The sequence below is a fragment of the Mauremys reevesii genome, linkage group 2, assembly GCF_016161935.1.
Source record: "Mauremys reevesii isolate NIE-2019 linkage group 2, ASM1616193v1, whole genome shotgun sequence".
In the NCBI taxonomy this organism is placed as follows: domain Eukaryota; kingdom Metazoa; phylum Chordata; order Testudines; family Geoemydidae; genus Mauremys; species Mauremys reevesii.
In genome coordinates, this window is record NC_052624.1 from 225,686,541 (window position 1) to 225,712,471 (window position 25,931).

The 25,931-nt window shown below is 42.5% G+C and overlaps 1 protein-coding gene across 1 annotated transcript; it reads right to left on the reverse strand.

Moving 5' to 3' along the window:
• Positions 1-2,966: 2,966 nt before the first annotated feature.
• On the reverse strand, positions 2,967-25,340 carry TTPA (alpha tocopherol transfer protein). Its single transcript, XM_039527456.1, has 5 exons — positions 24,919-25,340; positions 13,247-13,400; positions 11,490-11,683; positions 7,928-8,038; positions 2,967-6,036 (listed from the first exon to the last, which is right to left on the reverse strand). The coding sequence occupies exons 1-5, from the start codon at positions 25,120-25,122 to the stop codon at positions 5,860-5,862; spliced, it is 840 nt and encodes a 279-aa protein (XP_039383390.1). The 5' UTR covers positions 25,123-25,340; the 3' UTR covers positions 2,967-5,859.
• Between the last annotated feature and the right edge of the window lie 591 nt (positions 25,341-25,931).

A 25,931-nucleotide genomic window follows, 5' to 3' on the forward strand; every position in this document is an offset into this window, starting at 1 on the left:
TTTTTTCTCCTGCTGAGAATTGCTCATCTTAATTAATTAGCCTCTTAGAGTTGGTTGGGCAACTCCCACCTTTTCATGTTCTCTGTATGTATATATATCTCCTCACTATATGTTCCATTCTATGCATCCAATGAAGTGGGCTATAGCCCACAAAAGCTTATGCTCAAATAAATGTGTTAGTCTCTAAAGTGCCACAAGTACTCCTGTTCTTTTTGCCGATACAGACTAACATGGCTGCTACTCTGAAACATGCCAATTTAGTGACTGTTTGGAAATTTGAATTGAAATTGAAACATTAATACACACTTTAAAAGCATATACAGTGTATGATAAAATACCTGTATCTGAAAAAGTATAATAGATTTCAAAAGTATGAACATAGACTAGCTTCCTTATACAGCTGGTTTTTATGACAATGTCAGTGCATTCATTTCGGTGATGTTGGCCAACCTAATAATTTCAAATGATGATTTGTAAGCAAAGTCTAAATGAGCTCTCCCTGACAGCTATTGATGAGCTGGGGGCTGGGGGAAAAGGCTTCAGGACCAGATTGTATTTACATTCACACCTAATCTACCTAGGTATCCAGCAAACAGAGCTGTGTTCTCAAGTGATAGATTTTGGCTGGGGTTGGGTTACAAATTACTTGAATGTGGGGGGGTGGGAAATGAAATGTTGTTCTTATTGTATGAGTAAAGGTCAGTAGAACTGTACTTAGCCTGTGCTGATTGACCTCTATCGTTTTAGTCGTCTTTTCTAAGCTGAAAATTCCCAGTCATTTTAATTTCTCCTCCTGTTTCATACCCCTAATCATTTTAGTTGCTCATCTCTGTACCTTTTCCATTTCCAATGTATCTCTTTTGGGATGGAGTGACCAGATCTGCACACAGTATTCAAGGTGTACACATACCATGGATTTATATAGAGGCAATATGATATTTTCTGTCTTATTCTCTATTCCTTTCTTAATGATTCCCAACATTCTGTTTGCTTTTTTGGCTGCCGCTGTACATTGAGTGGATGTTTTCAGAGAACTATCCATGACTCCATGATCTCTTTCTTGAGAGATAACAGCTAATTCAGACTCCTTCATTTTGTATGTATAGTTGAGATTGTTTTCCAATGTGCATTACTTGCATTTATCAACATTGAATTTCATCTGCCATTTTGTTGCCCAGTTACCCAGTTTTGTGAGATCCCTTTGTAGCTCTTTGCAGTCTGTGTGGGACTTAACTATCTTGAGTAGTTTTGTATCATCTGAAAATTTTGTCACCTCACTGTTTACCCATTTTTTCAGATCATTTTATGAGTATGTTGAATAGGACTGGTCCCAGTACCGACCCCTCTGGGATACCACTATTTATCTCTCTCCATTCTGAAAACGGATAATTTATTCCTACCCTTTGTTTCCCATATTTTAACCATGACCTTTTCCTAGACAGGGAATTTACTATTCCATCTCTTTTCCCATGTTTGAAATCAGTCCTTTGGTGGTGGGTTACTTACCTGTTCCTAAAGAATTGTACACAAGCTCCTCTAAATGTGGAGTATGGAGTTCATCCAAGATATGGATCCCCACTACACCTGCTGCTATGAGCTTCTTGGCATGAAGCTTCAGTAGAAGGAGACAGGCAGGAGTTTAAAGGCAGAACTGTAGGGGCCTCCTCTTGCTGTGCCAAAGCCAACCGGAATGACACCTGTTCTGGATACTCTGTGGACAGTTTGGCATTGGTATCTGAAAATCTGGGAGGTTTTCGCATAGGGCTGCAGAGTCAGACTACAGTAGCTCTTCTATGCTTGCTAGCTGTGGGTTTAGGTGAGACTGTCCAACCCAATGGATAAGGTGCTTTAGGAATGAAGTGATCTGAAAGAGTACAGCTGAACAGCTGAAATTTCCCACATGGGAAGGGGAGAGGTGTACACGACTGAAGGCCCTAAAATTATATTAGACAATCTTCCCATGAGAGAAGGGCATAATCTATATGCCTGCAGAAATTAGTGTACCTTGCCACTAAGTGGAGTTAGGGAGCCGATGTGCTTGTGTCAGTGGAGTGGTCAGGTAGAGAGAAGTCCCTTGCAGAGGACACTTTTGAAAATCCCACCCTAGAGCTCCAATGAAGGCAGACTCCTGGTCTGAGAAACAGTCAGGTGAGAAGTTCAGAAACAATATTAAGTAGTTTGCAGATGGAGTCAACAGGGCCTGGTCTGCCACAGGTTATGGTGAGTGAAGAAGGGACTTTGAGTGTCTGTCTGTCAGAGCACCTTGTTTTAAATACAAAACAATGAAAGGCAAACCTTATTTCTAAGGGACCTGAATGACTTCACTTGGGGTGCAGAAGTTCTCTCTGTTTTCTTGATGCCGTTTGAAGGGGCAGTTGAATGGACCATAACTGAAAAGTCAGCTTTATGCCTCAGTTGGAGGGGACTTTTCAGTTTTCCATATGTATTTTGCTAGAACCTGTATTGACAACCTACCTTTGTTGTTAACATTGCAAGCACTAGCTAGAAAGAGAAGCTACTTGGGAAAGGAATGCTTACGCTATTCCATAATAATTACTGCCAGCTTCCCAGAGTTTACCTGCTTCCTTAATGCTCCAGGAGAGGCTCTACATTTCAAACAGAGCAACAAATTAATTTCCTTTTTTACTGTTAGCAGCAAGACTTTGTATTGAACATTACTGGAAAAGTGTGACTTCTCTTCTGGAAATGTGGTATTGCAAAATACTGACAGTCTTTATAATGCAAATGCTTTCACACGAAGTATGTACGTAAGAGAAGCCTAAAAAAGAGGATTCAGAAATTTGGTCACCCATTCTGGCATACTCAGCCAGAATCTTTAGCCAGGTTCTTTCAATATTAACCTGATCCTGAATAAATAATAAGTAATGTTTAGCATAGTATGTTAATCTTTAATTGTAATTTTTTCTTAATAAAAAGTTAAGACAGACAAATGAGACTGCATGATCCACCTAGAATGTTATATTAAGTTTAATTCTTTTTTAATACAAAAGGTATTATAACATGTACAAAATTATAAAAACAGTTTACATTACAGTATGCTGACAGTCAGTAGCAAATTATATGTGCATCAGCATTTTATAGAAAGCTGGTATTTTAAAGAGGCACTCCTGCTTCAATCACAGTGGAAGAAGATATGTGTACTTGGCAATTCAAAGTTCCTCCTCTTCCTTCTTGGGTGTAAAATAATAGCCCTTCCACCCATCTTACAAAACTCAATGGTGAGGTAAGACCCAAATCAAATTACTCCTAAGTACAGTTCACTCTGTTGTGATACAATAGGTGTAACCATTAAAAACCAAATAAGAGTCCCATGAGAAAAGTAAATCACACCTGCACCACAGTAGATGTGCCAATACCTGTAATGCATTCGCAATACCATTTAACAAGAGTTGGGGGTGGGTTTTTTTAACTGAATGGTTACAATTTTAGTTCAGCCTCTAGTGTTAAACCAAACCAAAGCCCAGCACCTTTTAAAGCCAAATTTTACTTTCATTTACAGGCATGTGACCCAAATGAAGTATGCAGGGCTGAATATTTATCATTGAGAATAGATTTTGTTTCTGCCAGGTAAAATAGCTACAATACCAAGTTTTGTTTTCATAGGAAATCGCTACATTTTCAGTTAATTCAAACAATTTCTTGATGGAGTTGCTTTCCAAAGATCTAAAATTAAAGCGATATTCTAAAGAGCATCAGCTTCCAATTCTCATTAGAAAAACATTTTTTCCCAGTAGTTTAGAATTTGAGTCGTGTAGCGTAGTGTAGCTGTGCACTGTACAAGTTGCCAGGTATGGTCATTATTCTATTTGCCTATAAACAAGAAGAAATATCTTTCAAAAGTTCCTTTCTCTGAGGATATCATCATATCAGGCCGCAAGCTGAATCTCTGACAAGAAAGTATAATGAAAAATTCTTTTGATCACAATTTGAAGGTTAAGATGTTTTAAAACTTATCAACTATAGATTAAAGGTGTTCAGGAGAACAAGAAAAATTGTGCACTGGGGGTGAGGAAACAAAGATTCTTATTTCCATGTTGGCTTTGTAGTTTTAAAATAATTCTGTTCATTGGCATTGACAACACCACAACTACCTTTTAAGAGCACTCTTGCTGCTGCTGAAGCGTCCTGAGCAGTACCATTGATTATCTAATCTTACAGAAGACTTTACTGATATGTTAATATGGTACTCTTAGTTTCTCCCTTCCTCTTCATTTTAAATAGCAAGTTTATATAATTATCAAATCTACTGATGATTCCAGGAGAAGCAAAATAAACATTTGAGTCAACTTTACAAAAGACATTGTTCTTATAAATGCTTTAACATTAGGGTCCATAAGGAATCATTAAGAGCTGTTTAATACAATGTTTAATGTCAAACAATTCCTGCCTTGCCAAAAACCATAAGAAATACGAGCTAGGAAGTTAATCTGCTAAAAAACAAACAAAATCAAAATACATTCATTGTTTAAATCCTTTCAGTTTAAATAATCTATGTTAGTGCTCTATAACACAGGTAAGAACAATATATCATTTTGTTAGAAGATATAACATGTATCTAGTTGTGTCCCTTTAGGAACTCCTTTTAGTAAAGACACCGGGAAAGTTTTCAATTGCCTGTAATGACTAAAGATGTATCAGGGTCAAAATTGAATACTTGTAAGAAAATTTTTTCTGCCAGTGCCTAGCAAAATGCCCAGGCATAGGAGATGTTAAATACCTTTAGCACCTCTTGGAATAAAAAGGAAGGTGCTTAGCATCTCACAGCAGCAGTATTCAGTGAGAATACGGAAACCACATGACAAGTTTATTTCTATGGTCAAGTCATGAAGCAAGACCTTCTTTCTTCCCCTCAAACAAAGAGCCCAGTCCTGGGCATTGCTAAGCACCCTTTACTTCTACAGGACTTCAGTAGGAGTTAAGGGTGCTTGGCACCTCACAGGAGCTGCCTTGTAACTTATCTAAACAGAACATCTGTTGCCAGGGGAAGGAAAATCATTCTTCAAAGTTAAGTTAATCCATTTACCCCTCTCCTCTTTGTGATTCACATTATCTTTTAATAGTTTCCAAGTTGAATGTCCCTTTACATACAATGTTAGCAGCTTACGATCTTAAATGCCCACATGGATATTTGCTGCTCATAGCAGCATCTGGCACAGCAATGTTCCACCACTGCTGAGCGGTTTTCATCCAAAGTGCAAGCTCAGCTTCGCGAATTGATTGGAAATCCATTTCCCTGAGAATCAATCCAAAGACCAGCCCCATTCCCTGCTAACATTAGGCCTAAGAAAATCACTACTTTGTACAAACGTGCTTCCAAGCCAAACGACTGTAACTCCAAATAAGACTTGCCCTGCAACTCTCAAAATTATTTGGCTCTTTATGTCAGTTCATCAACTTGAGCTGCTACAATGCAAGAGTTGAGCATATAGTTTGTATTGAGTCCTCATGAGGACATATCTAGTGGAGTATTGTTCTCTGCAGTATCCTACATGCATTACTATCCAGCCTTTGGGCACATATATAATCTGTTACAAACAGTATTGCATATTATCCCTCTAAATATCAAACTCGTGAATCTCTCCTTTAGTTCCAAGATGCAACTACTACCTGATCGCCTCTTCAAGCAAATATAAAAATGCAGCAAATGGGGCATTTCTTCCCTCAACAATGATCTACCAGAAGTTTTACACTGGTCCCTTTAAAGTAATGTCAAAACTAAATGAAAAATTTCTGATTGAAGTTCATTCTGCTTGCAGTCATAATACCAGGAATTAACTGCAGCTCTCTGTTTTAATGAATTGCCTCAATACCGAGCTGTTACTTTTTAATATGGTTGCTTCACTGGAAAACCAGAGAAATACTCTGAAGGTAATCTGCAGATGCCATTATGAAGTCAGTCCATTCTTGGGAAAGGTCTTCAATGGAGACATCCTCTCCACCATATTCCTGTGGGAGAATGCCAGCTGGGAAGTGCTGCGTCAGACTCTGTATGTAATTACTCCCATGCATATACACCTGAAACGAGAAAAGCTGTTTCAAAATGGCTTTCCAGTTTTCATAATACACACATACACATTTACTTCCATCTGAATCCCAGAGCGGTTTGTGAAGACATTGGAAAGGCAAGAACCTCAGGTGTGAGACCTGAATCACAAGCTAGATTTCACTAACACACTGTATCTTCACTACTTTTAATGCACATTCACACTGTGCAAATAAGCTTCACTATACTCTCCTAAAGCTCCCAAACTCACTGCTATTTGCTGCTTAGTTCAGGATGAAATGCAACGTGTGTTTCATGCTGCTGAAAATGTAGAAACCAAGGCATAGTTTACATGACTTAACTATTTCAGTTAGGGGGTGCATTGTATACCCCATCTATGCTGTGCTTAGACCAGCCCTAAGGGTCTGATCATGCAAGGTACTGTGCCCTCTCACTTCCCATTCAATATGTTTAAGGGCTGTTATAAAAAGGACAGTGAATTGTTCTCCATGTCCACTGAAGGTAGGACAAAAGGTAATGGGCTTAATCTGCAGCAAGGAAGATTTAGGTTAGATGTTAGGGAAAACTTTAACTACAAGGGTAGTTGCCCTCTGGAATAGGCTTCCAAGGGAGGTTGAGGTTGAGGAATGTTATTAAAAACCATTATTTGAGGTTTTTAATAACAGGTTTGGCAAACACCTGTCAGAGATTGTCTAGGTTTACTTAGTCCTGTGTCAACACAGGGGGCTGGACTTGATGACATTTCTAAAAGAGGTAAATATCTCAACCATCTCAAAGGCTTTTTCTGTGGTTAGAAACATCAGATGCAGAGCCTGTACTTCTAAGAATATCAGAAGAACAGCTTTGTTGTTGTTTCTCCAGTACCTTATTACAGCTGTTTTGAAGTCTCATGCACTATTTCCCGCCAAATGCTTGTTTAATTTCCAGTCTCTAGTTCTTAACATTCAAACAGGCTTTTCTGCAAATATGTATGACACAAAGATTTACTGTATCAAAGCACAATAAAATGAACACGTGATTAAGTGCCTTTGTGCTCAGGGCTTCTTGAGCAAGATCTGAGGGAGAAAGAGTGAAAAAGCAATGCCTCCTCTTGAAGCTAATGGGAAGCCAGTCCAGCTAGTCACTTCCCACAATCCCTGGCCTGGCCCTAACTATTGACCCCTAGCTGCTTTTGTTCCACTTCATCAGCTTTGAAGTTTTCTCTATTCTCTCATTCACTCTTTTCTTCCCTTCTTCAGCCTAGTCCAGCCATTAATCAGAGTCACTCCTACCTACTTTGCCTGGAATCATTGCCACACAGCTGCTTGCCATGCAAGAGCAATCCTGCTGGAATTCTTGATGTGCCGCTACATCCAAATAACAGGGATTTTAAGTTAAACAAACAAACAACTATGAATTCACTTAAAGTCACTCAAAAACTATTTAAAAAAAAACAACTTTGCGTCAGTTGAAATTTGAACCTTTGGCCTGACCCATAAGTCTGTGTTCAGGTTACAGCTTAGGCTCTTTGGAGCAAGACCAGTGTCTTCCATTATGTTGGAGAGGAGCCGTATCAGTTCCCACTGAGTAATAATTATCATTTGAAGCAAAGTCAGGAGACCTGGGTTTTATGCTCAGCTGTATGCAGACTTGGTGTCTGACACTGGGCAACTGATTTAACCTCTTGGTACTCCAGTTTTCCTTATCTGTAAAAATGGTGGTAAGACCAACCTCACCAGTGTGTTGTAATTCTGAAATCATTAATATCTGTACAGTGCTTAAAGAGTCCCCTAGTGAAAGTTCTATAGAAATGGGAAATATAAAACTGATTTATCCTACTCAATGCTCAGGCACTGCAGGACCAAGATCCAAATGGAAGTTGTTATTGTAGAAGAAAAGAAATATGTATTTATGTTCACTCACCCGTTCCTTTATTTTGTCAGTGAGAAAGGGCTTAATTAGAGCAAAGACCGGGTGGAAGAATAAAGGCTCATTAATCAAGTGGATGCCACGAACTTTTAGTGGAAAGGAATCCTGCAAACATAAAAAAAAGAAATCATCACTGGCATGATTGTATTCTTGTGGGGAAGTCTGTGAGAAGTGTTTTGAACACAGGTTAAGGCAGTCCTCTTGTCCTGGCTTTCTAGACAGTGAAGACATTCCTGCACTTTGGAGTATTTACTGTTTACATTTCATTGACACTAAACATAAGAAAATATATCTACATATGTTCCTCTCTTTGTATTAAGAGGAGTCATTTCATTACAAAGGAATGCATAACTGTGGATACAGGCTGAACACAAAACCTATGCACAGAGGTAATGCCCAGAAAGCATTTGTTTTAGGATTAGATTCTGTCTTGCCGCAGGCGTCTAGTTCTGTGCAACAGGGATTGAGCTACAAAGTTACACAACAGCCAGTCAGGCAGGACTTTCAATTGGCAATTCAAGTGGTAGATTCTCAAAGAGGGTACTGAAAGCTAATCTGTTGGCGGTGAGGGGAAGATCAGCCAAAAACAGACTTGAGCTTGCAAAAGAGCTTATTTTTAAAATAGTCCAAACTTATGCCCTAAGTACAGTTTTTTATATTTTGAACAAACGCTTTTCTATAAAAAGCATTGTAAAAAAAAAAAAAAGAGAGAGAAAAATAAATATGTCATTATGTACAGAAAACTAAATGCATAAGGTTTGTAATTTAGGGCCAAAACCTGGAGTCAGTGGGAATTTTGCCTGAGTTGGGAATATAGGGTCAGCCTTATGATGAAACTTTTTTTTACTCTTGGGGAACTGAAAAAAAAATTACAACTGCTATAGATTATCAAATGTTACTTGGATTGAAAATTCATTAGACAAGTGCCATAGCTTCAGAGGCTAAAAGGAAAAATGTCCCGCACTCAGAAACACAACTGTATGCACTAGAGGGAGAAGAGTCTCCATTCATGCCCCATTTCATTGCTACAGCTCTGCTGACTAGACTTCTTCCAGATGTGAACTGGAGATACTGATCATAAATGTTTTTTCCATTAATATCACACTAGCCTTTCTTTTCTTATCATGTTGGGTAGGGCCAGATTGATGGGCTCTTATCTGAATTAAAAAATAGCTTGCTAAATGTAACTGTTTTTAGGAACTTTTTAAAACAGTGGGATAAAAACTTTAAGCATCAGTTTCTAATCTTGCAAAATGTATGCAATGAGCGCTGCTATGTAATCTCACCAAAATAAATAAATAAATCTGCTTTTGCCCATATCTGTGGTAAGATTTTTCAAGATCCACAGCTATGGGCACTGCACAGTTCAGATTAGGCTGTAGTCCATAACAATTAAATGCTCTTCAGAACTCTTTGCTCTTGGGGCTCGATCCTGCCAGGTGCTGAGCACTCTGACCTGATCCAACAAAGCATTTAAGCACATGCTCAACTTTAAGCATTGGAGTAATCAACAGAACTACACTCTTGCTTAAAGTTAAGCGCAAGCATAGGTGCTTTGCTGGATCAGGTCAGAGTTCTCAGTATCTGGCATGATTAAACCCATAACTACTGTTGTTGTGAGCTGGGATAAACCTTGTATGAGTTGGTTAAATCCTCCTACATGCTGATGTGTGAACACATCGTTCACTTGAAGTGTTTCTTACAGCTATTTTAAACCAAGCCTAACAGAATCTGCCCAGAAACTAGCACCACAGGTATTGTAACCAGGTGGGTGGATGGGTGGGTTAGATAATACACATAAAATGAAAACCGATAAGAACAGAGAGAGAGCCTGACGCAAAAGACTAAGGCTACGTCTACACTACGGACCTTAAAGTGGCACAGCTGTACTGCGTAGTCCCATGCAGTCAGTCGCTCTAAGCTGGCAGGACAGAGCCCTCCTACTGGCATAATTAAACCACCTCTAATGAGTAGCAGTAGCTATGTCAGCAGGAGAGCATCTCCCAAAGACATAGCACTGTCCACATTGGTATTTTTGTCGGTCGGGGTGGATTTCTTTTCCACCTGACTGACAAAAGTTTTACTGACAAAAGTGCTAGTGTACACAAAGCCTAAGAAAACCAAGCAGTAGCCTGGGAGCAGTGTTTATCCTGGGAAAAGCTAGAGAGAGCTTTTGGGTCTGCTAGCTAATAAGGCTTGGGACTGGAAGCTAAGAAATCACTTGTCTTTTTCTTAGTTCTTTCTGTGTCCAGAGAGGCAGGACTTTGTAGATTCCTGGTAAATAAACAAGTTTGCAACAAATACCAGACTATCAATTTTTGCTTCCAACTGGAACATCCCCAGCATGCTGAAACTGGACTAACTGCTTGGGTCAAAAAGAGGCAACGGTTTTATTTTGATGCTATTTTCCCCTTTCTACATTGCAATTAACCTCTCTCTGCATCCTCATATTTGTTCATGCAGTGCAAGATCATATTTTTACAAGAGATATAACAGTAAAGTTTAAAAAAAAATAGGAACTGAAAAGTTAGGCTCCTAAATCTAAACGTTCCTAAATATGGATTTAGGAAATTAACTTTTTAAAAGCCAAGGTGTTGCTTTAAAATGTCACAGTGACAAAAAGGGACCTGAATTGCCTGAACTGCCAAGCAAGAGAAGAAGAAACCTCTGTCTGAAAAATGTTAACCCAACTTAGAAAATGATGAGAGGAATAGATAGAGAATTGCAATAAATAAGTTTATAAATTTTAAGCAGCACTACTCACAATTTATAGTTTTGATTTATTTTCTCTGCTGCCTTATTTGCAGTACTTTTAAATGTTTGAAAAACAAAGGGTAAATCCGAAAGCAGATACCTCAGATCCAAAGAATTTCTTGTGTGGGGGTACTAGATCCAAATCCCTAAATTTAAACCAGGCACCCTCTTTCCCCACCCCCAAAACAAGTTCTAAAGTTACCAGGGACCTGTTTACTGGTTCGGATGTAGCTGAAATATCTCACAAGAACAGCCATTCTAGTGCGATTTTGCCCAAGATGGCAGAATCACCATAAGAGTAACCAACCATGTGAGAATTCCCCTATTTAATATGGCAGATACTCTGTGATGCTTGGTTTTATGAAATTCTCAGATAGAAATATTATGAGAAAAAGCTGAGATTGCTGCACCAAAAGATCAATGACCTAACTCTTATTCCACCTCAAACCCAAACCCTTGCTAGTCCGAAGCCAGACATTATCTAGTTGGCTCTATGGAATATTAGCTATTGGCTTTATTATTATTGAGTTCTTATGGGAGTTTACTGACTTTTTAAATATGTAACTAGAATCTGGACGATATTCACTGCTTGATTATAACAAAGTGAAGGCAAATCAAATAAAGTGTAGGTTTAAATTGCTTAAGTGTGTCTCACTTCTAATAGCTCTAAATAGCACTGTTTTGTTCTTTCAAGCTGTGTTACAATGGCAAGGCCCTACACAAAGGGAAAGGGTGCCATAATTTAGAGTAGAAACATTTTGGCTATTACAATAAAGAAACTAAAATTAAGCATCAAACCTACTGTGAGCACGGCAGCAATCCTCTTGGCCACTGTTGGACTGATTTGAAATGCATGAGCAAATCGCCACCCTTGAAGATCAAAAATAGCCTTGACTCCATTCCGTTGTGTCTCTCTCTCTTTTACAATAAGCTCTGATGTGATAAGACTTACACGAAACACATCATATGCTGTAAACATCTTTGGGTCCCATTGTCCTGAAGAACAAATAGACTGTAGTGCATTACCACACAGATACTCTCTAAACATACCACTGGCTACTGTTTCAAATGCACTCCTCAAATACAAAATAAGTAAACAGCAATATGAAGTCATCTCCTTTTCCTCCTTCAAGCTCTCTCCTGTTCTGTAATAAGTCATTTTGTCAGTGCAGAAGCTACTTACTCTACAACCCTCTGGCTCCTCTTCTACCCTGCATGATCATTCCACTCTCTGCAATTCATTTCTACTACCAGTAGGGAACCTGCCGAGAAGTTTTCGGAAAAGAATCTTGCAATGTTTGCTTCAAGAATCCTCTAGGTTTGGCAGTGACAGTAGTAATTAAATTGGAAAGTCACTGGCTGAAGCTCCACAGTACAATAGCTAGGATTTACCTCAACCAATATGTGTTAAAATGAGAAATTGCCTTGTCTACACTAATATTTGAACACATTTTAGCTCACACATTAAAATACACTTTTTTTCCTAGTGAAGATAAGGTTTGTGTTACTTGTCTCTAGCACCTAGCACAGTTCGGAGCTGATCTTTGTCAGGGTTTTCTAGGAACCACTGTAATAGAAATAAATAATAATGCTGGGGTGCTAAATACAATAATTAAGTTGGCAGACAGCTATTTCACACACACACACACACCCACACACACCAGCAGCAGCAAATGAACACTATTTTATCCAGCTATGTTAAATGTGATAGATATTCACAGGTAAATAGTGAAAAATTAAAGAGGTTTAAGGCTATCACTAGAGTTTTCACTTAATCAAGTGCTTCAGGAGTTCAGTCTCCCATCTGAGTACCTCTCTGCAATATACATTAATCTGGACAGCCCTCAAAAAATCCTGTTTGTTTCCTCTGTATAGCTCTCAAAGGGTATGTGAGGGTTCTTAATCTGTATGTTATTTTAAGGGTGCACAAAGTGGTCAACAAGGCTTTGCTGTTGGAGGACATTAACTTGCACCTCCTGGCTTAGCTATGTCACTGAATAACTTTAGAGCACCTTCTGAAAGTACAATTTGGGAACCCACCCACCAGATCACATGGCCTCAGACAGTTCCTCATACAGAGCATTCAGGTAACTTGGGTGTGGCCAAACAGTTTTGAAAATCCTTTGGGTGTCTCTCAGTTGGACTCTTAAATAGGCATCCAAATACCCACATGCATGTACCCCACATTAATGCTGAACCTTAACATGTCTCTAGCCCTTGCCACAGAAGTTGGCACTTAATTCAGACGAACATTGTTTTCACATCCAGCCAGTATGAATAAGCACTGGTCTACACACAAATATTGTACCAATCTAACCTGGAATAGTTAAAACAAATATACCGCCCCCCTTCTGGTGTGGGCACATTATATAGTATGAAGGTGGTGCTTTACTAGCACACCTATATCCACAGAGGAGGGAAATAAAATATACCAGCTTAAGGGATTGCACTGTTTAATTATTTTGAAAGAAAAATCACACCCCTACCCAAGAGAGTTATACCAATACACAAAACAATGTGTAGGCAAGGCCTAGGCCATAGAGAAGAGTTGTTACTTACCAATTCTATAAATAAGAACTTTGCTGCCACCTGGGTCCCTTGATCTCAGGACTCCATGGTAACCAGCATGCAGGAGATTGAGAATAGAGAAAGGCTGTAAATTTGCACTTAATTCTGGGCACTCAGCTCTCCACTTGTGATAGTTCTTCAATAACTGGGGACAAAAGAAGCATTCTTGTCAGATGAATATCAGTAGAAATGGGAAGCAAAATCCAGTCAAAAGGCAAAAAAAAAAAGGCGTCTTGGACAGATGGGTCCAAGTCACAGAATTAACATGTTAGAACTTCCATCATTCCAATGCTTCCTTATTTTATTTTTACTTTCAACAAATGAATTTTAGGAGCAGGGAGACTGCGAGACTGGATCACACCATAGAGCAGAATTATTTCTGACAGTGGCTGGCCAGGACCAGATGTTTCAGAGGAAGAAGCAACAAAATCTAAAATAGTTGCCTAACTGCCCGTTAGATGAAATATCAGGCAATCAACACCCCCCCCCCTTTTTTTTTTGGAAGGGGGGAGATAGGGACCTCTGCCAATGTAATTTGAACAGAAGCTTCCATTGAGTGATCCACAATGATGCCTAGGTCTCTCTCTGCCCTGAGTTATTACAGTGAATTTCGACCCCAATCAATTTGTTAATGGAATGTAATCACCATTCAGTGCCAGGTGGTAGATAGAAAATACTGGCAATAAGATATTTTACTACACAAAATAAATAGAAATGGGCTTCTAAACGGAATCCTCCTTAGTATTATTTAACTTGATGCTGTGTCAGGCTAATACAGGGGCATGTTGAACTAAGGAAAGACTTACACGGCTCGTAAGAGGAATTCCCAAACAAAAAGGTATGAAGCCATCTTATTGGACACAAACTTATTGATAATTCTACTGGACTGATCATTGTACCGTCATAAGAGATGTCACCACTGGCACATCCACAGCACATTTTCAAAGACATAAGGGTCATTTCCTGTACACCTGCAAGATGATTCCTGGCTCTGGTACATTTCCATTCTATATGCAATACAATGCTCATCTGAAAGTAATTTTCCATTATTTCTCTATGTGAAGATTTACAGAAGTCTGCTTCAGGTTTGGTACCTAACTCAGTTCCCCACTTATGCTTGTTTACAACATGTCTACTAACTCATTCCTTTCTTGTTGTGTCAGTTACAATTTCACTACTGGTTGTTCAAGCAACAGAACCAATTCCATTTTATCTAACAAGCACATATCTTATTTGTCACACTTGCTAGCACATATGGAGTTAAAAGTACCCTATGCAGCAACAAAAAAAATATAGGATCTGAAAATGGGCGACACCCTAAATACATTACCATTCCTTTTAGGGCACGTCTTACACAAATTCAATATGCTCAAAGCCACGTGTAACTTTTAGTTGCCCTTGACATAACCACGAGAAATGATGGAAGCTCAATGCCTACATGGCAACAAAGAGCATCAAATAACGATGCAATGGAGGTGTCTCTCTCTCTCTTTCTGATTGCCTGTAAGTCACATGCATTTTGAGAGTGGAAATAATGGAGGTCTGACATTGCCAAAACAATAGAGATCATGTCTGTTGTGAGGAACGTAAATACTGTTGTTCAGATGGAGGCAAAACAGATTTGGGCAGCATTATACACTGGAACTGTTGAAGGATGCAAAAGAGCTATGCGGAGAAGTGATATGCTGTAGTTCTGAAGAAGAGTTACTTAGCTAAAAAGTGCTGCCTTTTGAGGTTAGATCCTGCTGGAGAAAATGGAATTATCCATAATTTCATGATTTCCTTTAGAGAATTAAACTGATGGTGCAGTAGTTCCGATTTCCAAATTTGATCAGATATTTTCCCTTAGAATAAAAGAATTCATTATAATAAAATTCACCTGCTTGAAAATCTGAACTTTACTTGCCATTAAGAGAATAGCTCTGCTGTACAGAGGAGCCTGTGGTTTTACCGAATACCACCACTTCCCTCACTTTATTTCTGATACTGTGAAAAGATGAGCAGGAAAAGAAGACAGGCTTCTGGAGAGCAGAAGAAAAGCTTCCTTTGAATAAGACAACCAGTATCTGCTTCTGGTTACTCTAGGAGTTGAGAGTTCTACCTCTGGCTGTGTCATTAAATTGATTGGGGATCTTAACCAAGTAACTTAAACTTTTGGTTACGATTTTCAAAAAAAATAAACCCCCAGAACTTAGGCTCCTTTGAAAATCTCAGTTTAGAAGCCTAAGTCAGGGGCCTACTTTCGCAAATAAATGAAGAAAAACAATAGCCAGCCTTAAATCCGAATGGTAGCAAGGATAGGGTCTTACATAATTATTACTATTTTTTAATTTTGTTATTAGTGCTCTCAGACTAGCGAGACAAATCTAATCATCAGAACATTTTCAAAGACAAAAAATTTTTCCGTAGCAAGGTAACATTGTGACTGAAGCTACTAGATCGCTCTAGCTACCCCATTTTTCAAGAGCCCAAGTAACATAGCTAGGAATAAATAGTTACCAATTCTAATAACTAATAAAATAGAACAAAGTATCAGCTTTCCAACTTCTCACTTCCATGCAAGGCTCCTTCTGTTCTAACCAGTTTTTCCAGGGTCTTGAATTGCAGACTATGAAAGAGTCAAAGTGAAATCTAATCCTCTTCTTCTGTTATCACGTGACAAGCTAAGGATAGATATTTACTGTGACTACTGACCTCTTACCCATTCCTCTACTTTCAAGTTGCTCTTGGCTTTTTAAACAAACAGTGTATTTTTGCAGCATATTTTCCCTACTCTCCTTGCATAAAGTTGTGGGCTATTTGAAGGGTGTCTTAAATAAATTGTCTAGAAGGAAGCTAGTTGAAGAGACCCAACATGTGTCAGCTTTCTACTTGTAAAACAGATAGGAAGAGATGGAGAGATATACTGAGATTTCCAGTCATTTACATCTCCACTCTTAACATACCCTATAATGATTTATTTAGTAGTGGCTTAAGACTTCAACCAGGCTAGAGCCCCATCTTTCTTGAACACTGTATAAAAGGTGGTAAATTATCATTCCTTAACCAAACAATTCACAATCAACCCAGTGTTACCTGTTAAGAGTTTTAATTAAGTATATAAATTAGCTCTTAGCCTAGGCTAATAATATTTAGAAAGTTTTCTGAGGGGTGTTTTTTAATGTTCTTGGTATGCAAGAATAGAAGGTATTGGTAATTGATAGAGTAATGTGATTAGAAGTTCACTGTGCTGGTAAACAGCAGTCCAGAACTTTATATTATTTTACTTCATGTTTGCCCCCTTACAAACAACACTGACTGGCACAAAGTGTTCAGGATTGCATAACCAGACAGCATGAACTGGCAACACTATGTATTTTTTCTGTTGTCCCTCATACATAGAAGCTGAATCAGCAGCAAAACATTTACTTTGAAAAAAACAAAATACATCACAAAAATCTAGTTTTCATTTCTGCCCTTTTCCTCCATTAGGAGTTGTGCACACATTTTCAATAATTAAGTATTCTATTGAAAGAAAACCACTGTACATAGCTAGTGGATTCTGCTTGTGAGAGAATCAAACTTGGAAAAACAAGGTGCTGCTGGTTAGGGTTGCCAACTTTTGAATTGCACAAGACTGAACACACTTGCCCCACAGCCCTATCCCCACTTGCTCCATTCCCCCTTCCTCCTTCGCTCGCTTTCCCCCACTCTCACTCACTTTCACCAGGCTGGGGCAGGAGGTTGGGGTGGGGGAGAGGGCTCTGGGCTGGGGGTGCGGGCTCTAGGTGGGGCCAGAAATGAGGGGTTCAGTGTGCAGGAGAGGGCTCCAGGCTAGGGCACGGGGTTGTGCTGTGGGTGAGGACTCCAGCTGGGGGTGCAGGAGGGGACTCCAAGCTAGGGCCAAGAGGTTTGGAGTGTAGGAGAGGGTGCAGGCTCTGGCTGGGGGTATGGACTCTGGTACAGGGCCGGGGATGAGGGGTTTGGGGTAAGGAAGGGGCTCTGGACTAGGACAGTGGGTTGAAGTGCAGGGGAGGGGGTACAGCCTCTGGCTAAGGGGTGGGCTCTGGGGTGGGGCCAGGGATGAGGGATTTGGGGTGGAGGACAGGGCTGGGGCAGGCAGTTGAGGTGTTGTGGGGTCTGGGCTCTGGGAGGGAGTTTGGGTACAGGAGGGGACTCTGGGCTGGATCAGGGGGTTGGGGTGCAGGAGATGGTTCGGGGTCCCTGCAGCCCCTAGACACATGGGCGGCCAGGGAAGAGCCACATGATGCCCTTGCACCCGAAGGTGCCACCCCCACAGCTCCCATTGGTCGCAATTCCCACGCGTCCATACGTCTAGGGCTGCAGGGACCTGGCGGTCGCTTCTGGGATCCGCATGGAGCTAGGGCAGGTAGGGAGCCTGCCTTAGCCCCAGGCCCCCCTGCACCCGCCGACTGGATTTTTAAAGGCCTGGTTGGCAGTGCCAACCAGAGCTGCCAGAGTCCCTTTTCAATTGGGCATTCCAGTGGAAAACCGGATGCCTGGCAACCCTACTGCTGGTAGGAACCAAGATGTGGGCAAAAAACAATTCTGTCCATCACCTAGTCAATCCCCCTACCAGTGCATAACTGTTCCCGCCAGTGCATACTTTTAGCCACAGCAGCCGTGATTTAAAATCAGCAGTATTTGTACCTGCAATGTTAATGGCACACAAGCGAGGTCAAATGACACCTGGCTGGAACATCTGCCTATAAATCACTAAAGATAGTGAAGAAGAAAAAAAAAGATTAATTATACCATCTCGAGATACAGCCTGCCATGAGATGGCATCAGATGCAATTTTCATCTATTTCCACCAAAGGTAACAACTCATAGCTAAAAATTACCAAGCACTCAGTTCTACTACCTTTACTCCCACTGACTATCATCTTATTTTGTAAGCAGTCCTATTGATTTTAATGAGACTACTTGTGGAGAATGAACTACTAAAGCTGAAGTGTAAGCTTAGCTTTAAAGGACTTTCTGGGTTATCTCCAGCAGGCATTTAAGGCTCAATCCTGCAAACGTTGCTCAAGCAAATTAATCCTTGTTCTACTGAGTAGTTCCACTGAAGTTGCATAGGATTGCTTGCATGTTTAAAGATTACTCATGTGAATAAGTCCTTCAAAATCGGACTTCTTGTTGAACAAGCTCTGAAGAACAGCTCTCTGTTATCTTTAAAATAAATGTCTAGTTTAACATGGTATAAATTGGCTCCGGGTCTCATGTACATGGATTACTTGCTGATAGTATTGAAGGGAATATATCTGTTCTGCTAAGGGAAGGTGTACTGAGTCTATACATTGGCTATAAAGAGCTGTAGGTGTCAATGTGGGCATAAGAGGGCTAAGCAACCTGAAAATACCAGGTTCCCATCTGGTTTGTAGGAAAAACAGATGGGATGATCATGATAGATGTAATGGCTTCTAATCATTCAGGATTGTGGAACAGTTACTATATGGGGGAAAACAATTCAATACATAGTGATATTGGTTTATTAATTGAATAAGCTACTGTATGTCTGTTTGGCAACTGATGATGGATGTAAATTAACTTGGTAAGTGGAATAAGTTTAATCAGAAACATAATCCAAAGTCTGTGGAACCAATCATTTCATCATGAGTGTCTTCATGAGGTCTGCCGGGGATACAGTCCAGGATTTCTGAATGTCAAAGAGTGAGGAAGTTATTGATTAATCACAGAGAGTGTGAATTCAGTGTCTGACCTAGAATTGATTTACAGAAAATAAATGAAAAATGACCGAATTCAACTTTTCCTGATCAATAATTATGAAAGCATATTGCCAAAGGCACCAATCAGAACTAGGCCTCCATTATGGTAGAAACTATGCAAACACATGCTGTAAGAAGAAACAGATCCTCAATTAGGCTAAAGGTTATGAGGGAATTCATCCTCTACCCTGGATGGGTTTTTTGGGTCCCACGTGCAACTGAAGTGGCTGAACGCCTGTCTTCTCCTGGCTCGTGGACCACAAGCGGATCTAGGTGCCTCCCTGCAGCCCAGACTAAGGCACCTATCACGAGGAAGGGGCGGGACTTAGCACACATCGCTCTGGTTGGTGTCTTCCATTGGCTAGTTTAGGCAGCTCCACGCTTAACATGCTGGCTTTGTGGATTGCAGTCTAAGGTACCTATGTTTGCCCAGGCACTGTACAGAGTAGAGGTGGGCAAACTTTGGCCTGCAGGCCACATATGGTCTGCGGGACTGTCCTGCCTGGCCCTTGAGCTCCCAGCCGGGGAGGCTAGCCCCCGGCCCATCCCCTGCAGCCTCAGCTCACCGTGCTGCCAGCACTCTGGAGAAAGGGGCTGTGAGCTCCTGCCGGGGCAGCGCGGCTGCAAGAACCACTGGGGTGTAGTGTATTAAATTGCTCACTGTAGGAATGTGCTACTTATGGAGCACCAGAACTGTGGAGCACCTTATTTGTGTATTCAAGTCATATTGCATATTCAGTGCCCTGACTGTGCTTAATCTTTTCTGTGTCAAAGGACTTCTCTCTTCAGCCCAAGGAAGACAAATCTCTGCCAATATTCCATTTAGACTGATTTAACCTTTTCCTACTCATGCATGTTTACCCCTTGCAATCCTTTACTGAAAGCGATTCAGTTACCTTCTCTTCTATTTTTGGAGTCGGTGTTTAAATGGTCAGGGCATAAACTTCCACCAGCATTTCAAGATTAAGGTTTTGGGAGTCAGCTGGGTTGCTTAACTGAATTTGTTTCAGGTGTTTTGTAATAGTAAAATTAAAATGTAAGTGTATGCAATGTGTGTGTTTGTTCTTGCCTGCTCTATGGTTTGGAAATGGTTGGTCTTATGGAAATGGAAGAAAAGAAGATACAGATAGCAAAAAATAATATACTGTGAAGAATGGCAGGCAAGCAGAGTGTAGACAGAGTGTGTATGATGCTGTATGGAATATCTGGGACAATTTATGATATTGTTGAAACCAATATAAAATTTCCAGGAATGTGACCAGATATGCCATGTGAGGTATCTATGAAAATGTTACAATTTGCCAAGTATGATAATTTTGTTATATGTTTGTATCATCTTTGTATTACGAATTATAGATATGTAGGGTATATCTTGTGCTGTGTTTCTGGATGACACCCCTAAATAGATTGACATCAGCACTGCCTCGCCTGCTTGATGATCCATTAAGGGACATCAACTGAACAATGAACCCATTCATGAGCAGCGGGTAGGGGAGGCTGGGGGAGGCAGTGCCTCCCCAAACAGCCAGCCATAGCCCCGCCCACACTTAACCCCCATTGCCCCACTTCAGTGGTGCCACCCTGGGCTCCAGGGGGCTGGGGCCACACTGCTCTCCCTCCCAGCACTGGGAAGGCTGCAGTGGTACCACTGCATGCTCTCCCTCCTGGTGCTCCAGGACTGGAGTGGGGGGGAGGCTGCGGGCACTAGCCAGCCTGGGGCGGTGACCAGTGGCTGTGGTGGGGGGCTCTCAGTTCTGGGGTGCAAGGAAGAGGCGGGGCCTCAGGTGGAAGGGGAGGGGCTGGGGGCTAGCCTCCCCCAGCCAGTGGTTCACACGCCACGTACGAACCCATTGAAAGGAACCAGGAAGAATACCTTCTGAGTCAGCAGCAAAGCATATGGACCGAAAACTTTAAAGCTTCCATGCCAAGTGCTGGGCAGCTTGTGTTTGGAACAAAGGAAATAAAGGAGGCTGCATCTTGTGTCTTCAGTCCTGCTTCTTGTCTTCAATCCTGCTTCTTACCTCTGGAGTAACTTCTCTACACTAACGCGGGGGGGGGGGGGGGAAGGGTTCGAATTAAGATACGCATCTTCAGCTACACTATTCATGTAGCTGAAGTCGAAGTATCTTAGCTCGACTTACCTGGCCATCCTCACGGTGGCGGGTCGACCACTGCGGCTCCCCGCTTACTCCTCCTGCTGAGGTGGAGTATGGGCATCAATTCGGGGATCGATTTGTCGTGTCTAGATGAGACGCGATAATTCGATCCCTGATACATCAAACACTACCCGCCGATCCAGCGGGTAGTATAGATGTACCCTGAAGCTTTGAACAAAGGAATGAAAGACCCATCCAAGCTGTGGATGTGTTCCAGAGAGACTTTCAAGCCAGCAAACTCACCATTACAGCTAAGAACCTGATGAATGGACTTTGAAGTTTTTTAACATATCTGATTGCTTTGACCATTTAAAACTCTCTTCTGGGTCTGTCTTTTTTATTTATAATAAATCTTTAGTTTTAGATGCTAAAGGATGGTATTTTGGGTAAGATAGAAACTCATATTGACCTGGTAACATGGCTGGCCCTTTGGGGTCAGAAGAACATTTTGTATATGTGAGCAGGGTTTTAAAATAACCTCACCTTACTGCACCTAGGTGCTGAATGGGAGCCAGAGAACTGAAATGCAATAAAGAGGGCTGTGTGATTTCTTTTTCTGCTTCTTGATAACCGGTGTGGGGGATCAGAAGCACAGTTTGTGACTGGTTGAAGAGTTTAACTTTAGTGTTAACCATCAGTTTTGGGAGTGTCTGCTCTCCCTTTTGCAGCCTGCCCTGACCTTGGCATTTCCAGTGAGGGCTACACCAGGCACCCTGTATCACAGTGTATATGGAAGAAATTAAGGGGAAGATAAACTTGGAGTGATAGATAGGCTGGACAGCACACACTTGAGGTGGGCTGGATATGGGATAAGAATGGGAGAAGAGTGACCATCAAGGAAAGCACAGGAGGAAGAGGATAGCAAGACAGGATGTGAAAGACTGAGGATATGATGGAAAGACTCCATCAAGAGAAATCTGAAGAGAAAAAGAACCGGAACTACAAGACATGTGATGAGCCCATGCTATGGACCACAAGGAGTGTAGAAGAATCATGTGCACCTCTGGTCCAAAGTAAATGGAAAAGGAGTTGAGAGCGAAAGAAAAGGAAGTTTAGTAATAACTCTGCAGGACCACATATGAAATAGTTGGTGTCAGGCTTAATGGGATACACCTCTGGATTTTTTAACATCTCTAATCCTCGATATGGGTTTTTCCACCAAAAATTAAATGCTTCAATCCTGATTTTCTCCAATTAAAAAAATAGCAGCAGCCCAGCACTCCTGAGCAACCCTACAATAGCCAGTGAGCACAGAGTATGGAAGAATAATTGGTATACAATTTTTGTTCCAAGTTTCCAATGAGTTATTATAAACAGTTACTTTAAAAATACACTACCTTGCCAATGTTTAGCTGATCATCCTTCCTTTAGTAATATTTCCATAATGTGTTAGGCCCAAATTTTCAGACATGCCCAGTGTGACAGAGTGGGATATGCCTGAATTGAATTTATGACTCCCATGTGTATGTTGACTATCATTTTTGCATTGCGTTGGGAAAACAGCCTAACCTTAACAAGCCATTATGCTGCATTCCTGGCACCACCTAAATGAACGTCTATGGCTAGGTCTACGGTATAAACTTACATCGGTATAACTACATCACTTGGGAGTGTGAAAAATCCACACCACTGAGCGAGACAGTTATACTGACCTAACACCCGGTGCAGACAGCTCTATGTCAATGGGAGGACTTCCCCTGTCGACATAGCTACTGCTTCTCACCAAGGTGAATTAACTAGGCGTGTCTTCACTGAGTGCTACAGGTGCACCACTGCAGTGTTTTAAGTGTAGACCCACCCTATGACTGAGAAGCCATCATAGAGCAATCTAGGGCCATCAAGTTTGGATTGTCTCCCGACTGCTGTCTCAGCACTATGGAACAATGAAACTCACTACACAGAAGTCTATCTGGGGGAAGGAGCTGGAGTTACTCAGCCTAGGACATGGACAGAGTAGATAGAGACTGTTTTTAAGAAGGACTGCTTCACCAACACATGCAAGAACTGCTGGCTAGAGACAGAGAGAAAGCAGGAGGGACTCTGCCTAGCCTGAAATGCTGACAAGACCTCAGAATCACATGAGGAGTGAATTCAGGCTTCGGGGAGGAGGAACTTTTGTGTAACTCTCTACTGCTTCTTATGAGTAAAAGGGACTGTGGTTAAGAAATTCCTTTGCTAAGTCTGTGTTCCTTGTCTTCCTGCCATGTGGTTCCCAAAGGGGTTAAACTAGATGCCAGAGTGTCCATAGCCATGGGGGAATTCTGTGGAGCATGTTATGACCCAGGGGCCCCTTGATGTGGCAGAGGGCACAGGGGGTGCATAGGATTTTACAGAGATCCCCATAGTCAGTTCATTTCTGTGTCCTGTTAAATAAACGCCTACTTGATTTCACTATAAACATATCTAAATGGGGTGAGTTAAGTGGAACAGTGATCTGAGTGGAACTGGTAAGCTGGGTTATACTGTTTCAGAAGCAGCAAGTCCATGAATACTGAGAGTGTCCAGGAGATCAGGGGCTGGACACTTGAGGGCAGTGGTCACCAACCAGTAGATCCCAATTGACTGGTCAATCATGGAGCCTCTGACAGTGGATTTCCAGTCTCAGTGACTGACTGGAGATCCACTGTCAGAAGCTCCATGATCGACCAGTCGATCACAATAGGTTTGCCAACCTTCCTGGAGCCAAACTGGGAGATCGGCCACTAACAGTCCAGCAGTGCAGTGTGGTTCAGGCAGGTTCCCTTCCTGCTCTGGCCCTGTGCCACTCCCAGAAGTGGCTGGCATATCCGGCAATGGCTCCTGGGGGGGAGGGCCAGGGAATCTCCACACGCTGCCTTCGCCTGCAGGAACCACCCCCGCAGCTCCTTGGCCAGGAATGGGGAACTGTGGCCAATGGGAGCTGGTGTCTGCAGGTGAGAGCAGCACACAGAGCCACCTGCCCCCCCACAAATGCCCCCATGAGCCACTGCTGGACATGCTGGCCACTTCCGGGAGCTGTGCGGGGCCAGAGCAGGCGCAGGCCTGGCCGCCACTTCCCGCAGCTCCCATTGGCCAGGAATGGTGAACTGCGGCCACTGGGAACTGCAGGCGGCCGTGCAAATGTAAACAAATGGCCTGTTGCCTGGCCAGCGGCTTGCCCTGATGGACTGCATGCGGCCCGTGGGCTGCCCACCACTGCTCCAAAGGTTCAAAACCCAGAAAAAAAATAGAAAATATAAAAGATTTTAGCAGGCTTGTCTCATGACTTTTGAGCATGCAGAGTTGGCCATACTGTTTCTCTAATATATTAATAAGTGAAAAATTGTAGCCTAAGGCAATATTACAGCTGGGAAATATAAATAGAAGGTTTGCTGGGCAATACTAACTAAAATGCAACACATATGCAATGCAGGTAAGTTAATGTTGCTCTGAGAAACTTTAAAGGGTCCCAATTTCTCCTGTAAAACGCAGGCGTGTGGTTTCATGAGCTGTCTCACCCTTTCCCCACTAGGGATTAGCGTCCCTGTTATCATCATTGTGCATTACTTTATAGGGTGCCTACATAAGCTATTAGGCACTTGACAGCCAGACCAGCACCTCAGACCAGAAGGGCTCACGATGCAGACAAGTAGGCATTGCCGGGTGGCCCCGGCGTCTGGCACGGCTCTTCCCCACGCACCTGGGAGCGATCACACACAGCAGCCGGGGCATGCAGCTTCCGGCTCCCTGCAGGTGACAGAGGGAAAGGGCCGCTGCAGCCCCAGGGAGACCAGCTGGCCCGGGCCCAGCCCGTCCTTACCTTCCAAGCCAGGGCCAGGTCGAAGTCTCGGGCTCGCAGGAACCTGAGCAGGAAGGAGTCGGTGAGAGCGAGCGGCCAGTGCTGGCTGCGGTCAGCCTCGGCTCGGCGCCGCAGCTCCGCCACGGCGGCTCCCACCAGCGGGGACTGATCGGGCAGCTCGTTAAGGTTCCCCGGCGGCGGGGCGGGCGGCCTCTCCTGAGACATGCGGGCTGCAGCGCTGGGGACCCGCAGCTCGGGCTGCTGCGCGATGCAACGGAGGCGAGCGGCGGCCAAATGCCTCCCGCACCGCGTGGGGGGGACACGGACACGCCGCTTCCCATCTCACAACAGGCAAAGCGAGTCAGGGACGCGGGAGCGCCCGCCCCGCCCCCGGGAGCCCAGCCGGCGCGGGCTTAACCCCTGCAGGGCCTGCTGACGCCGGGATGGGGATCCTCATGGGGGCGGGGGCTAGTACCTGGACGCCAGTGGCGCATTAGTCACTGGGCCAACGGGCCCGTGCCCAGGGCCCCCCGCCAACTGGGTGTGTTGCATGAACTACATTATTTTGAAAATGGCTAGATGTGAGATGCTGTCATAGGCCAAATGTTCAGTGAAGTGATCTAGTGAAGCACGTTATGGGACGAAGACCGAAAAGAACACGTACCGCTGGGTGGATGGAGCTATCGAGTATGTCTATACTGCAACTGGGAGTGAGCTTCCCTGCCCAGGTCCATGTCTTGTGCTGGTGGGGCTTGCGGTAGCTGGCTAAAAAAAGCCGTGTAGACATTGCGATTTAGGCTGGAGCTCAAGCTGTCAAATCCATCCCCACCCCAGCTTGAGAGCCCGAGTTCCAGCCTGAGTGGCAATATCTACACAGCTATTTTAGCATGCTAACCAGTAGCATGTAGCCATACCCATAGAGACTTGGACTTCTGGATAGAAGACTCCTCACTTGGAAATTTAGGAGGTGGAATTTGAAGGAGAGGAAGCTCTGCTGGGCTCTTATAATCTTAGGCTGCCCCTGCTAGAGTAAG